The sequence below is a fragment of the Biomphalaria glabrata genome, chromosome 2 (genome assembly GCF_947242115.1).
Source record: "Biomphalaria glabrata chromosome 2, xgBioGlab47.1, whole genome shotgun sequence".
In the NCBI taxonomy this organism is placed as follows: Eukaryota; Metazoa; Mollusca; class Gastropoda; family Planorbidae; genus Biomphalaria; species Biomphalaria glabrata.
This window is the reverse complement of record NC_074712.1, coordinates 19,134,658-19,150,869: the sequence shown is the minus strand read 5'-3', so window position 1 is coordinate 19,150,869 and position 16,212 is coordinate 19,134,658. Positions and strand designations below refer to the sequence as shown.

The 16,212-nt window shown below is 36.3% G+C and overlaps 1 protein-coding gene across 1 annotated transcript in view; it reads left to right on the top strand.

The window, feature by feature from the left end:
- The first annotated feature begins 1,215 nt into the window (after positions 1 to 1,215).
- LOC129924516 (uncharacterized) overlaps positions 1,216 to 16,212 on the top strand; it is a 64,166-nt gene continuing 49,169 nt past the window's right edge. The window contains exon 1 of the mRNA XM_056019565.1: positions 1,216 to 1,306. Within this exon, the coding sequence (XP_055875540.1) occupies positions 1,277 to 1,306 (30 nt within the window). The 5' untranslated portion in view covers positions 1,216 to 1,276. The remainder of the gene's footprint in view (positions 1,307 to 16,212) is intronic.

Here is a 16,212-nt window from a genome sequence, read left to right as displayed (position 1 = left end):
CTAGAACTATAAATTATAAACTAAAAATTATTGTAGAATTCAAGGAATATAATTATAAAAATCTCACATGGAACCAAAAATGCTCTAACTTTATTAGGTTAATAATAACTTTTAAAAATATACGAGTTTAGTTCGATCTGTATTAGATACATCGTTATAAACTTGGTACATGTTACCATAAATTCATGGAAAGGTGGATGGACACGAATCTGAAAAGCGGCTCTAACGATTGGGGCGGGAAAATTTTTTTTTTTTAATTCTTAAAATCTTTAGTTAAAAGATTGTTCTGTAAGTTGCATAAAAGAGTTATTCTCTTTTATTAATTTATTTTTTAATGTTTTTTTTTTTTTTTTTGGGGGGGGGGGGGTGACTTAGTGCGCTCTACACCTCAGGATAAAAATTCTTAGATTTGATTGCAATAAAAATGTTTGGTACAGCATGCTCTCTTTTTACAAAAGAAAAAGTGCGGTGTAGACGCCAGGAGAATGAATTTCTTAAGCTGGGAAAACACTGATCGTCAGGGCGAACTAGCTTTAATTCATTAGCTTTATTGCGCACACATTATATAAATTTAAATTTAATAAAAACTAAAAAAATATACAAAGAATAACCGGAAATTGTTAATTTTTCTTTTATCTTAAAACCAGTCATTGGACCTCTGTAGTAGTGTGTGAATTTTGTTTTGTTTGTGTATCGGGACGCATGACAAAAGCTAAATAAAAACTGAAGTATACTATTGGAAGGGGGGGGGTAGCGCCCACAAACACTTTTGCCCCACGTGTCTGCTACTCTCGGTACGCCATGTGTAAAGTAAAAGAAACATTGTGGATTTTCAAATGTTAAAATAAGCAAAATTAAAATCACTTTACAATTTTTTTGCTATTTTGTTGGTTAGGTCACAAAATAAAAGTTAAGATCCCTCCATAAAAAAGACCGATTGTTTTATGAATGACTTTGTTAATAGCAGTCACTTTCTTTTTTTTTTTAATTTTATTAATGAAACATTTAAATAATCTTGGTGTAATTATATTTTAAATTCACTTGTGATGAACACAACTCATGAAAAAATGAAATATAATATACCTGTAAGTTAAATATTTTTTGCTAATTTGTTGGTTGGGTCGCAAAATAAAACTTGAGATCCCTCAAAAAAAAAGGTCGATTTTTTTATATAAATGACTTCCATTTTTGTTAATAGCAGTCCATTTCTTTTTTATTTTATTTGCGAAACATTTCAATGTTCTTGGTGTAATTATATTTTAAAATATCAGTTGTGATGAATACAAAGATGAGATATAATATACCTGTAAGTATAAAATTTTATACTTTGAAACAAATACGCTTTTTTTTCGTGTTAGTTTTTTTTTTTAAATCTTTTTTAGGTTTAGGCGCTATTAGTTTTGTGTTCAGTTTGTCCGTCCCATTTAGCTGTCAGAAACTAGAAGAGAAAATAAAAATCTGACATCATGATATTTTAGAGCATTCAAAGTTCTGATGCAACGAACACTTTTTTCTTTTCCGAAAGTGAACAAACTAATTTTTAAAATTATATAAACAAACAGATTAAAAAAAATACACCAGTTTTCAATGAAAAACTTCAGAGGAGGTAACTTTTTTTTAAAAAGTTATTGACTTCTTCAGTAATAACTCAAGCCTCTTTCATAGATTCGGGCATTGATACAAACATTTGCATCTAAGGTCACATTGGTAAAAGTGTCGATGGATCATTTCAAAATATATTTTCCATTTATTAACTAACTCATTAAATAGAATCCTGATTCAAATGTTGTTTTTAAAAAATTATTTTGATATGAACTTCGTTTTAATTATAAGTTTAAAAAATAACAAAATACTTTTATAGCGTGCAGTTTGACATATGTTCATTATAGGGGTCTACACTTGACAGTCTAAATAAGACTTAATTGACTTAACAGATCTTGATATATTTATAAGGCACATTCCTCGTCCCATATGCTAGGACAAATTTGTACAAACACTCCTTCTTCCCTAGTGCTATTAGAGCATGGAATGGGTTGCCTGAGCTAGCCAGGAAAACCAGTGACTTGGCTGAATTTAAGTCATTGGTTGATATGCATGACTAAATGCATGACGCGTAGGACGTAATCATCTTCTTTTTTGAAGTAACGTCTGAATCTGAATTATATAAGATAAGTATATATATATTGTTACGAATCTCACTATCCAGGCTCTCTGCAAACTGCACCATACACCACCAACTTAAAGAACTTGACAAGTCAGGGCTCCAAAATAACGTAAAGGTTTAATGTTCATAAATAACAGCCAATACTGTACAATTGGCAGCACGTAGAACAGTACAAATAGCTCTGCGATAACAAATATCTCTCCGCCGTATCAAGTCTTGCACTGGTCTCTCCGTCTCGTTCCGGGCTTGCACTGGGTTCAACAGTTCGGGACTGACTTCACACACTTGGGCTCGTTGTGTCGGACTCGATCACAGACCAAGATCAAGACGCCGTTCGTCTCAACTGTACTTGACAGTACTCCGCACTGAACCGTCGTAATGCTCCGTACAGGACCACACCGTTGAACTGTGCTGTAGTCGACCGTGTTCTGAACTCCTGTCGTAAACCCGCTTTCTGAACCTTCTGTCGTGAACCTTGCTGTATTGAGCCCCTTTTTTCAACCGTCTTGACTGCGTCGCCTCCGCTCTTATATAGGGTCCCTACTGGTCTTCTCGAACCGGACAGAACGCCGCTCGACGTTTCTAGGTGGTCAGATGACTACAACTCTCGTGACGCTCCTGAGCTCTGTTCACGACGTCGAACCTTCCCGGACCGCCGTCGATCCTTCCCGAACCGCCGTGTTGACACTTGTCTCGGCTGACCGTCGTAACTCGTCACGGTTGACCGCTCCTCTAGCGCTGGCCAAGGGCGATTTGCGTCGGCTGACTACACACACACCACTACCCCTCTCTGTGCCACAACCAATTTTATAACTATATATACTAGCCTGATCCTAGGTTTAGTTTATTAATCTAGAGGTTTGGAATTAGATGTATGTTAAACTTAGCTAATGATCCTTTCAAGTTTTTTTTCTTTCGCTACGAAAATAAAATTAGTTTTTGCAAAAATGGGTTTACCCGAAGTCGATACATTCATATCTATTAAAAATGAAAGGAGCGATAGTTGAATAGGATATAAAGTACTATTAAAACGGGTTTACCAGATTTGTTAAATGAATGATATTATATCAGACCACTACCTTGTCAGTGGCAAATGTAAGCTCCAATTGAAACGCCAACTAAAACGAGCCACACGACCCCGGCCATTTAATGTAGAAAAGCTTAAAGACGGCAATATTGCAGCACAGTTCCAATTGAAACTAACGAACCGCTTTGAGGCTCTTGCAGATATATTGACCCTTAAAGAAGAGTGGGCCGGCCAACTTCAAAGATACCACTATTGGGTGCGCGGAAGAAGTTATCGGAAGGAGGCGAGGTTCATTCAAGGAACGGTGGATACAAGACAGAACATGGAAATTGATAGATGAGAGGAAAGAGGCCAAACTTAGACGAAGAAACCAATAGGGAAGCAGATCTGAAAGTAAAGAGAAGCTGTCGACGAGATAAACGGGACTGGATTGAGTAGAAGGGACATGAAGCACAAGCAGCTGCAAGCAGAAATGACACAAAAACCCTCCATCGTATTGTCCGAGATCTCACTGGAGCAAAGAGTGGACATGGGGCACCAATAAAAGAAAGCAAGGCAAAACTTTGTTAACCAAAGAAGAACAGAATGCAAGATGGGTAGTGCACTTTAAAGAGACCCTTAACCAACTGTCGCCAGACCTAACTTACATATTCAAGGACCCCTCTCCAGACAATGATCTCAAGGTCAAGACAGACCCAATAACTGCTAAGGAGGTTACCGTGGCCATTGCAGTGCTAAAGAATAACAAAGCACCAGGACTAGACATGATATCAGCAGAAATGCTAAAATGTGGGGGACAATGCATTGTTAACAGAATGGCCTATCTCTTAAATCTCTGTTGGCGAACTTCAAAAGTCCCAGAGGACTGGCAAAAGGGAGTGATTGTAAAGCTTCCAAAAAAGGGCAACTTGGCAGACTGCAATAACTGGAGGGGCATTACTCTCCTCTCTATCCCAGGCAAAGTTTTCAGCACTATTTTGTTGAGACGGCTTCAACAGTCTGTAGATGAAAGGCTCAGAGAAGAACAAGCAGGTTTCCGAAGAGGCAGATCATGTACAATCAGATTTTCGTTTTACGAAATATCATAGAACAAAGTCTTGAGTACCAACAACGGCTAACGATCAGTTTTGTGGACTTCAAAAAAGCGTTTGATAGTGTCCACCGAGAATCACTATGGAAAATAGTTAGAGAATACGGTATTCCAGAAAAATTCGTCCAGATCCTACGACACCTTTACAGTCAGTCTAGTTGCTGCATTAAAACAGAAGAGGGAACAGCAGATTTTTTACAATCGAGACAGGTGTGAGACATGGGGACATCTTATCTCCCTTCCTTTTCCTCCTAGCCATCGACTACATAATGAGGAGAGCAATGAACCAGACTGCCTTTGGTATTCCATGGCATGAAGAACTCCGATTGACGGACTTGGACTTTGCTGATGATGTTGCTCTACTCGGGCTACAAATAAATGCATTCAAGAAATGACGGAGAGCCTAGACAGAGAGGCACCAAAAATTGGCCTCCGCATAAACTTGGATAACACTAAAATTATGCGAGTGGGATATAAGGCAAAGGGTGTCCCCGTCAGACTTGGCGAGTCAAAGCTTGAAGAGCTGGACAAGTTCACGTACCTTGACAGCATCATAACAAATGATGGAGATGCTTACCATGATGTATCGAGCCGAATAGGAAAGGCAGGGAGCATTTTCCAAAGGCTGCAGCCTATTTGGACTAGCCAAGCCATTGGACTCGAGACAAAAATACACCTTCTCAACACAATCGTCATTCCAACTGCTGCATATGCATGTGAGACATGGAAGACATCTTTCGAAATTGAGAAAAGACTAAATGTGGCTCAACAGAGATGGCTGAGACGGATTTTGGGAGTCAGTTACACAGACCGGATCTCAAACAAGGAATCCTATGCCGAACTGGAAGTCGAAGACTTAGTGAGGTTGTGACTGAGCGTCGCATGAGGTTTGCGGGACATGTTCTACGCAAAATGAATTACGCACACCAAGAGTTGCGATAACATGGAAGCCAAAACGAGGAAGCGCAAACAGGGACGTCCTCGTATTACCTGGCGACACACCTTCATGGAGGACCTCAGAACAGTGGACACCAGGTGGGAGGAGGCTTCAGACATTGCCAGTGACAGATCATTATCGAGACCGCTTGCCGCCCAATGCGCCGAAGTAAGTAAGTAATTATAAGTAAGTCTGGACGTTCTGAATTCGCAGATATATGGAACCAATTTATGTAAAAATGCCTTTGAAACACAAATTTGAAGGTTAATTTTATTAAATAATGAAATCAATAGAATATATATTGTATTTTCATGTGTCAAAGTAAAAAACTATAAGTGCAAAGTGTAGTTCTTAAAATTAGGTCTAGATCTAAATCCTTTCGATCTTTCTCATGTCAACATTTTAAACAAAGACTTGATCCATAAAATACTATAGCTTTAATAGAGTCGGTCAACTTTATTTGTTTTGAGGGTCTTAAGTTTGTTTTAGGGCTACAATACATACACTACGGTCTAAGTTAGTACCCAGGTAACATTGCTGCCAAGTTTATCAAGATTGGTCAAACGGTTTTTATTTCTATTCCTAGCATACATACATACATACATACGCTCTACTTTCTACTTTAATTTTAATTATTAGGACAATAACTTATCTTCTGACAGCTTAGTGGTGCAGACTTATTTATTATATAAACAATAGTATCACATTAACAAATACAAATACGGATACAAACAGCATAGTTAACCATTACCTGGTAACAAAAGGCCTACTATTGATGATCATAGCATTGGCCTATGTCTAGTAATTTGAAGATTATATATATATATATTGGCCTCCTTCTGTCGTAGAACGACTATGGTTCATCTCAGAGCACACTTTCTCGTATGGCTGTGGAGCCCTATTTTGGAGAGACACTCCCGTCCACAAATAGCGCAGGTAAAGGTGGCTTTTGCTTCGGTGGTAGAGGAGCTGGCCATTTTTTGGATTGTACGTTTTTCTTCCTGAGCTGAGACCCATGTTCTTTCACTGTCCATAGCTTTCTTGTTTACTGTCTCTCTCCATCTGGTGCGGTCTAGAGCTATGTCTTCCTAATTGTCAGTATTAATGTTCACTTATATGAGGTCCCGTTTTATTACATCTATGTAACGGAGTTGGGGGCGACCAGTTTTTCTTGTGCCAATCGCGAGTTGTCCATAGAGGATGAATTTCGGGATGCGCTTGTCCTCCATCCGGCGAACATGTCCAAGCCAGCGCAAACAGCGTTGTCTGAGGGGTGTAAAGATGCTGGGAATACCTAATCGCGCAAGGATCTCAGTATTGCACAATTTTTTTTCCATGTGACTTTCAAGATCCTACGGAGGCATCACAAATGGAATGAGTTCAGTTTTCTGTCTTGCTTTGCGTATGTAGTCCATGAGTCACTGCTATACAGCAATGTACTTATAACGCATGCCTTGTAGACTTCCATTTTGGTCACCGTAGTTAGCTTCCGGTTTTCCCAAACTCTTGGCCTGAGTCTACAAAGGTCGAGGCAGCCTTCCCTATGCATTTTTATCTCCTCTCCGACAGGTCATCTTTAATTGTGGATCCCAGATAGCAGAATTAGTTTACGGCGTCCAGCTTGTTAATGTCTATGAGGATGGAGGGTGGAGCTGTAGCAGATGGTCCCATAACTTTTGTTTTCTTCGTGCTAATAGTCAAGCCATATTCTTTACAGAAGAGGGACATTAGTGACTGCAGTTCCTATTGTGTGTGCGCCACTACCGCTGTGTCATTTGTGAATCTTACGAAGGTGGTTCTGATTTTAGTGTTGGCCCTCAGTCTGGCAATATTTAGGAGTTTGCCATCAAATATGGAATGGATATAGATGCCTTCGGTGGACTTGTCAAACGCGTTGTGGATTAGCAGTGAAAATAGTATTCCATAGAGGGTTGAGGTCAGGACACATCCTTGTTTAACTCGGATGTTTATACTGAAACCTTCGGACTGGCACCGTTGAATTGCACTGTACCAATCATATTTTGGTGGAAAGATACGATTACATTTAATAGCTTGGGTGGACAGCCTACTATCTGTAAAAATTTAAAGAGGCCATCTCTGCTGACTAGATCGTAGCCCTGTTCAGGTCAATGAACGCAATATACAAAGGCATCCTTTGTTCTCTGTACTTTTCCCTGGAGTTGGCGGATGGAGAAAATCATATCAATCTCCTTGAGCGAAAGCCGCATTTTGATTCTGGATAGACTCGATCAGCGAGTTTTTGTAGCCTGAGAAGTATCACTCCAGCAAAGACTTTGCCTACAATACTAAGGAGGGAAATTCCCCTTTAATTGTTGCAGTCGCTTCTGTCACCTTTGTTCTTATACAGTGCAACGGTTTTTCATCCCAAAAGTCTTGTGGCACAGCACCTTCTTGCCAACATTTGCAAAGCAGTTCGTGTAGAGGTTGGATTAGAGTAGTTTGCATTGTTTTTAGAAGATCTGGGGGGATACAATCGCATCCGGGTGCATTGCGGGCAGCCATGTTGTTCTTTTGGCTTTGTTGAGCTCTGAAAGGGTGGGTGTTTCGTCTAGCTCGTTCATTTTTTAGAAAAGTAATGATATTTAGTTTTCAAAATGTAGAAATAATACAAACTCATTTCTTGGATTTTTGTTTTTTAGAATGGGCTATTAATCACAGACCTATATATTCGCTTAAACCATGGAACTATACTAATGGAACACCAGATTCGAGTTTTTTACAAAGCCAAAGAGAGTCGAAGTGCCGTCGCGCATCATTTTCGCGCAAGGTGCAATGTGGAGAAATCCATGATGATGCCAAAGAAGAGATTTACTCCAACAGTCCCTTGCAATGGGTGTAAAACTTTCGTACGCTCTATTTGATTAGATGTGTAAAAACTTCATCCATTTTCTAACTATCTGATATAATAGATAAAATTTTCCCGAATAAGAGATCGTCACAAAAGTTATTTTTTTCGACCACCCTATAAAATGCCACATTTTTTCAAAAAAAATAGAATCTAAATTCCGAAAATAAAATTTTTCAGTGTTTCTGTGTTTGGTTTATTTACACTAAATCTGGATGAAGAACTGTCTACCGTTCCGCTAAATGCGTATTTGTTACGATATACTAAATTGCACGAAATAAAAGTAAAAATAGGAGGCCTAATACAGTTTTGACACTCCAAGCTACGCATTTCTAATCGTTTTTTTCTTATTATTATTGAAAGGACTAGGTTATAGGCATGTACGTCTCGTGGGAAACAAAGAAAAAGTTCATCTCGGTAATATTGTAGCCTAAATAAAATGACAAACAAACTATAGCCTAATCTAAAATGAAATATATCTAGAGCTAGATTTTCTTGGACGAATGATATAAAATAAGTATAAATAATAAGTCATATGAATCTGATAGATCTAAAACAAATACTGATAGTCATTCATTAATTAATTATTAGAATTACTTGACTACCAACTGGGTATTTTTATTGCCGAAATACAATGTATTTTATGTGCATTTATTAAAAACAACAACCAAAAATTAAGCGTTCGACGCAACTAGATCTAATATTAATATTATAGATTCTAGTTCTAGATCCAGAAAGCTACTTCTCTAATTCAGTTTTCTAGTTTAATTCTAGTTAGATCTAGATGTCTAGACCAGTAGATCTAAATCCAGCCAGGGATAGATCTATAAACCTGCAGCCGTCTACTGATCACGATATGACAGATAGTATTGATGAGATACTCTCTCTACTTCTATATAATATATATATATAGATCTAGTAATCTAGTACTAGTAGATCACAGTAAAACTCAATGTGTAGCCTACTTCCGACTTCAGCTCAACAAGTCTACTCCAAAGTATACTAGTAAAGTCACAAAGTGTAAAGGATCATTATATATTCAAATAAAAAATGTATAGGCCTAAATGAATCGAATAATCAGTCACTAATTTGACTAATCTAAATTGTTATTTTTTAAATGGCAAGTGTTATTGATGACTTCTGACTAGTACACGAGTTGCAGAGATTCTAGCTTTTATTTTGATGACATGTTACGATATATCAATGATATTTAGATATTTGGATGGCTGCCTGGTCGTGAGGTTTGCGCGCTGGACTGTCGTTCGGATTTATCGATGTTCGAGGGTTCAAATCCTGCCCGCTCCCATCCCCCGTCGTCCTGCGGGAGGTTTGGACTAGGAAGTAAGCTATCTTCAACTCTGAAGGAACATCCGAAACATGTAAAACATTTTACAAACATTTAGATAAACGCAAGTACCTAGTGGAACAAAGAGAAGGACCATTTAATATAAGGCAAAAAAGTAAGATGTTTATAATCCATCAAACTCACAGAGGACTTGTGTCATTTGTGACGGCATTTCATGCATTTACAGAAGCTACAAACTATGCTACAAAAATGATAGGCCTGTCTTTGATTCCTAAGACTTATGAGGAATGCTATGTTTCCAGAGGCTACTCAGACCCAGCTGTGACCTACATATTATGCCACACTGAGCACAGGCATAACCATTGTTCACCTGTGGTAGAATCAGTTGTTTTTTTTTTTGTCGTCTACCCTCGGCAATTAATTTTCATTAATGTATACCACACCTTTGTAAGTGACCTCCAGCTGTCTCGTTCTAAAGCTGTATGCAACCAGGTGCTCTCTTATTCTATGTCAGTTAAAATAAGTTGGCGCCTAAGCTTGTCTCTAAAGCATTTCTGTGGTACCTCTTTACATGCATATGACATGTTAGGCAAAAGGTTTTACCTATCGGAATGCCATACCGGAAAGTATAGGTGCTTAAAATGAAACTCCAAATATCTGGACTTCCAGTTACCAAGAAAATAAGCTTAGGTTTCAAAGAGACGACACTGGCATTTCAGCTAAGACGATCAGTAAAATTAATATCAACTTTAATTGCAGTCCACCAAACAAGATAAAAAAATGTGGCTTCAATAGCATTGATGATATTTAGTTTACTTTTATCTCATTTACTAGTATTACTATTTCATTGACTAAGGTTTTTTATTGTCAAATAGGCATAAGTACATGTACTAGTTCCTGCAATTTGATGAAAAATAATAATTAAATTGTGAATAGTCTATATACAAATGTATATAAGAAATCACAGCTTAGCTTAATTTACTTAATATTTTAAAACTATGATTTTGTGTTCTGACTCTACTCTAAATAAATTATATTTTATTTTAAGAATGCAAAGTTGGAAATTCTGTTCTGATGAAAAAAAAATTATTAAACTAAAGTAGATGTTTATGGTTCTTTTTTATTTATTTTGAAATTATTTATTCATTAAAAATTAATTGTTCATTAACATTTACTTGAAGTAAAGATCAGAAACACAAATTCAATACATAATCAGCTCTCAATTCATGCAGATCACAGCCCATCACTTAAATGTATTTACTGTCAATTCTACAGACTATTCATTTCAAAATGTTGCTTTAAATTGTTATATGACACAATCAAAGTACTGGTACCTCACATTGATGTAGGCCTAAAGCAGCTGAAATAATGACACATTTTCATTCACTAACTTGTACTGTCATTTATTATCAGACGTGTTAAAACTAATGACCTGTATATATAATTGATTAAGCAGGAGCATCAACAAATCTTGAACAATAAATGTCTACAGAAAAAACTTTATTCTTATCCAAACAATATACATTTACAATGTATTTAAACAAGTTAATTTATACAAATCTGTATGGCCTAAAGATTATAGTGTATTTTGAGCATTGTTACATTATTACATGAAAATAGTGTACTCATTTTTTAAATATTCTGGGTAATAAAAATTAACAACTAATATGATACAATAAAATTGAAGTATTAGTCAAATACAAAAAAAATTCACTCAAGATCTATGTGAACTCTATGCTTGAAAAAAATCATTTTGAAATTATTTTTTTTTTTTAAATTAATATGGTATGCTTTTTTAGTCAATGGAATGATAGCAGCAATTATTTAACAATTTCATGATTATCCATTAATCTCAATATACTTATAACTGACAAATTATTCATAAGGTTTAGATACAACCATTTGAAATAATGATTATAATTTTTTTCTTAATTTGCTTAATTCAAATCTAATATAAACAAGATTTCCTCTGTCAAGAAACTTATGAGGGAACAACATGCATGTTCTTCTCAGTAAGTTTTGCAAAGGGAATTAAGAATATATGATATTGCCTTTTTTTGCCAACATTTTAAACCTTCGCACCAGGTTTTAGTTTTAAGGAGAATGCACTATATTTTATATGTTTACTTTTGTTAGATTCTTATTTTAATTTTAAAAAAGTAAAATTTCCCTTACATATCTTGCAATCTATGGGGCAGATGATATAAAGTTTATCAGTTTCTGTGCCCCATGGTAAGCGAGGGTGTCGTGTACCCAGCACAACAACCAACCACCTTTTGAAAAAAAATCCCATTTCAGACCTCACAATCATTTGATTCTTTGGCCAATGCATCATGTGGCCAGCACAACAACCAACCATCTTTACTTTCCAAAACAAAAGTCAGCTACCCATTAGAGTTAGATGGACTCAGGGGCACACAAAAATCTAAAAAATTTAAATCTGAGTCTTCACAGAGATTCAAACCCATGGCTTAACCATTCAGCCATGGATCCCCAAACTGCCTTTACTTATTCCTTACTATTGCAATGTATCCCTAGCCTTTTGAATTCTGAAATTGAAAATCCCAGTCTTAATGGAACCCAGGATTCCTCAGTTCAGAAGCCAATTGCTTTACCACTCATTCACTGCACTCCCTATTGTTTTAATGGGGCTCAGATTAATAGTTTTCAAGTACAATATCAAACAGTTTTAAAGAAATACTAAATCCAAACCTGTTGGCTGAATGACAGGATATACATAAATATGTATAGAGCTTACAGCATAATATATATATATCTTAAATTAAAATTGGTCCAAGACTTTTATTTTATTTACATTATTTTGCAACACCGACGGCTGACACAGCGACTGCGTCGGAAATAATTTTTGATGTGTTACACAATGTACAATCAAAACACCCGGACTCTGTATCGTAACTGGAGATTTCAACAACCTAAATATTAACAACACACTGTCAAACTATTGCCAGTATGTCTCCCTCCCCACAAGGCAGGGCAGAACGCTCGACAAATGCTACGTAAACATTAAGCAGGCTTACAAATGTAAAAGTTTGTTCCCACTTGGAGAATCTGACCATGTATTACTCCATCTTATACCAAATTACAAACCTACTCTTAAAACTACAAAGAGAGTTATAAAAACGGTCAAGATGTGGTCTGAAGAGGCTGTAGAAAAAATACGAGGATGCGTTGAGAAAACTAACTGGGAAATCTTTATTGAGAACTGTCCAGACATAAACGAACTAACAGAAACTGTTACCTCATATCTATCATTCTGCGAGGAGTTAACAATTCCAACAAAAACAATACAAGTCTATGGAAACAATAAGCCCTGGATGACCAAAAAAATGAAACACCTTATTACTGAAAAGAAAACAAAGTATAAGGCTAGCAACGAAGAGTTTATAAATGCTAAAAAATAAACTGAGAAAAGCAATAATTGAAGGGAAAAAACCATACAAAGAAAAAATTTAGAATTTCTTTGCCAAGAACAACTCAAAACAATGCTGGGAGGGATTAAAGAAAATAACAGGATGCGCCTCAAAACGAGAACAATTTTAGTGGCTGATGATGAGAAATTCGCCAACGAACTAAATTATTTTTTTCTCGTTTTGACAAAGAAGATTTTGTTGATCTACACAAAGAACTTTTCAACACTCTGTCCAAAGGAAAACAAGAGCCCTACGTCAATTTTGTAACGGAGGATGAAGTGACATTGTTATTTAAGAGAGTAGACGTAACAAAAGCTTGTGGACCGGACAAAATTAGTGGCAAGCTGATCAAGCTATGTGCGGAGCAAATTTCTTCCCTTTCGACTTTCGATAGAAGAGTTTACAAACTGGTGCACCGACAACTTTCTAGAACTAAATGTAACAAAAACTAAAGAGCTTATAATAGATTTTAGAAAGAAAAAACAAACTATACGTGAACTGCAAATAAACACTACATCTATAGAACAAGTAAAGGCATATAAATATCTAGGCATTATCATCAACAACAAGCTTTCATGGGAAGACCACCTTGGAACTCTGACAAAGAAAACAGCCCAGCGACTCTTTTTTTCTATACAAACTCAACAGTTTTAAATTAAATAAGAAGATCCTTGAGACATTTTACGGCGCGACTGTACAAAATCTGCTAACATACGGAATAAGTTGTTGGCAAGGCAACGTCTCATCTAAACTGTTGCAACGTCTAGAAAACATCATTAAAAAAGCATCAAAAATTACACTCACAACATTACCACATTTAAAGGAACTTTTTGAACAAACGTGCCTAAGAAAAATCGAAAAAATCTTGGAAGACAACGGCCACCCGCTCCATCAGAACTACGCCAGGTCGTCGCGAAGTGGGCGACTGCTGTCAATCAAAACAAGAACGGAGCGGTACAAAAACTCGTTCGTACCTCACTCGGTCAGACTCTATCACCGCCACTCATTGATCAGGGAACATGAAATGCACCAAGATACCTGTGTGTAGTCGCTGAATGAACTCTTTATGTTGTCTGTTGTATTTATGTGTATTTTTCTGTTGTGTTGTCTTTATATGAGAAACGAGTCCTTGTAATCACAACAAATTTCCGTAAGGATCAATAAAGCAGTCTTAGTCTTAGTCTTTTCCTTTCTGGTGGTGCTATGCAGGAGTCCAAGAATCTCATCTTTTCTCATAACAGAAAGTTATCTAGTTATAAAAATAAATAAAATGATTTTAAAAAAAATAAATATGTGGGACATATGTGTTGACCATGCTAAACGTATATATGTTATTAAGTATAATTATATAATTTTGCTATTCTAAAAATAGTCTGTACCTAAAAGAAGCTACTGTGTTAATGTGTAGACATGGCCCTGACCTTAATAGTTATGAATTATTACTAAAGGTGAAGGCAGATATTCAGTTCATTTGATGGACATTGCACTCATCTAAAAGCAACTAAAACATATATTATGATTTACATTTTCATGGAAAACTAGTTTTTCAAAAATACAAGTACTTCAGCTTATGAGAAAAGTGCATAGGGAAAAATTGCAGTACCTTACCTTTAAGAGGTGCAACCAATCATTGACTTGTCAGGAATGCATGCCATTTTCTTGCATTTATAATCATAACTGTAATTATACAATTAGGCATAATGGCTAATTTCTTTTGAAAACATTAAAATTAAAGAATAATATTATTAAATTGAATACATTGTTGTATCAAACATACACATTATCAGACATAATTTTGCCTAATTTCATCCTAACAGTGTATTGTAAAGGAATGGCCTGCACAACAACAAAGTATATTAGGCATTTATGAAAGATGAATATGCTTAAGAGTGTTATAAAAAAAAATAGAGAAAAATGTTAAATTCCATCCCCGATTATTGGATGTTGCTTGACCATGAAAATCAGACTTCATAAATCATCTTTTAGATAACTAAAATAAAAATTGTATAGTAGTACTTACAATAAATATTGAATGGATGCCAATATTATTAATGTCTGCCCAGAGAGTAGAAATAGTATAAGTATGATCCTTGAGCCATTCTGGTACATCATCAGAACTGGTTGGCATGGTTCTACTTGTTAATAACTGAAACATTACAAACATTTTTATAAATTTATAATTTATCACAGACTAGAAATAGAAATGTTGCCAGGAAAAATACCAATGTTTAAAATGCACCTAATGATACTTTTCTAGCCTTAAAATGCACCAAAACTTCATTCATTAAATCTGGAAAGAAACCTATATGTATCGCACAAGTCCAAGTTGATCAGAGTTTATAGCAAATAATTAACTAGATATGTGAGTTTTATATTAAAGTGCTGAATTTCTGGGGATAGATCCAACTTGACACCACATCATTTATTAGCGGTCCCCGAAAGGGGAAAAGACGCTATTAGTTTTGTGCGAAATGTCTGTCCGCCTGTCCGTCCGTCCCGTTTAGATCTCGTAAACTAGAAGAGATATTGAAAATCCGACTTCACAATATTTTAGACCATTCAAAGTTCTGATGCAACGGATACTTTTTTTTTCCTGAAAGCGAAAATTCTAATTTTAAAAATCAATTATGCAAGCAGTTTTTTTATAAGAAAAAGCTAATTAGTATGCATTATATGTTAGACCTAATATAAGACGAATAGTAATCTTATAAACATCATTTTCGTGAACTTTTTTTCTATATAGCATATATTTTCTTAATTTTATGAGGATTCGAATATGAGATTGAGCCTTTTCAAAACAATTAACTTATTTAGTTCGAACCGAGGGTCCCGGGTTCGAATCCTGGTGAAGACTCGGATTTTCAACTTCTGAGTCTACCCAGCTCTAATGGGTACCTGACAATAGTTGGGAAAAAGCAAAGGCGGTTTGTCGTCGTGCTGGCACCCTCGTTAACCGTAGGCCACAAAAACAGATGAACTTAACATCATCTGCCATATAGACCACAAACTAGTTAGGCCAGGTTCACATCTAACTTTACATTCACTTTCACGTATCCTTTGATCTGAGGGACGGTTGGGGCACTACACAAGATCTGTCAACCTTTCTCCATTCTTTTCTCTCATTTGTCTTTGATATAATTTCATTCGGATGTTCTTTCTGAAAATATTGAAGCCTACCTGGGTGAACCACTGGTCGTGCGGTTTGCGCGCTGGACTGTCGTTTGGATTTATTGACGATCGAAGGTTCAAACCCTGCCTGCTCCCATCCCCCGTCGTCCTGCGGGAGGTTTGGACTAGGAAGTAAACTATCTTCAACTCTGAAGGATTATCCGAATTATGTAAAACATTTTACTTCGGGGGCCGATTTTGAGTTTGTGTTTCCACACAAACT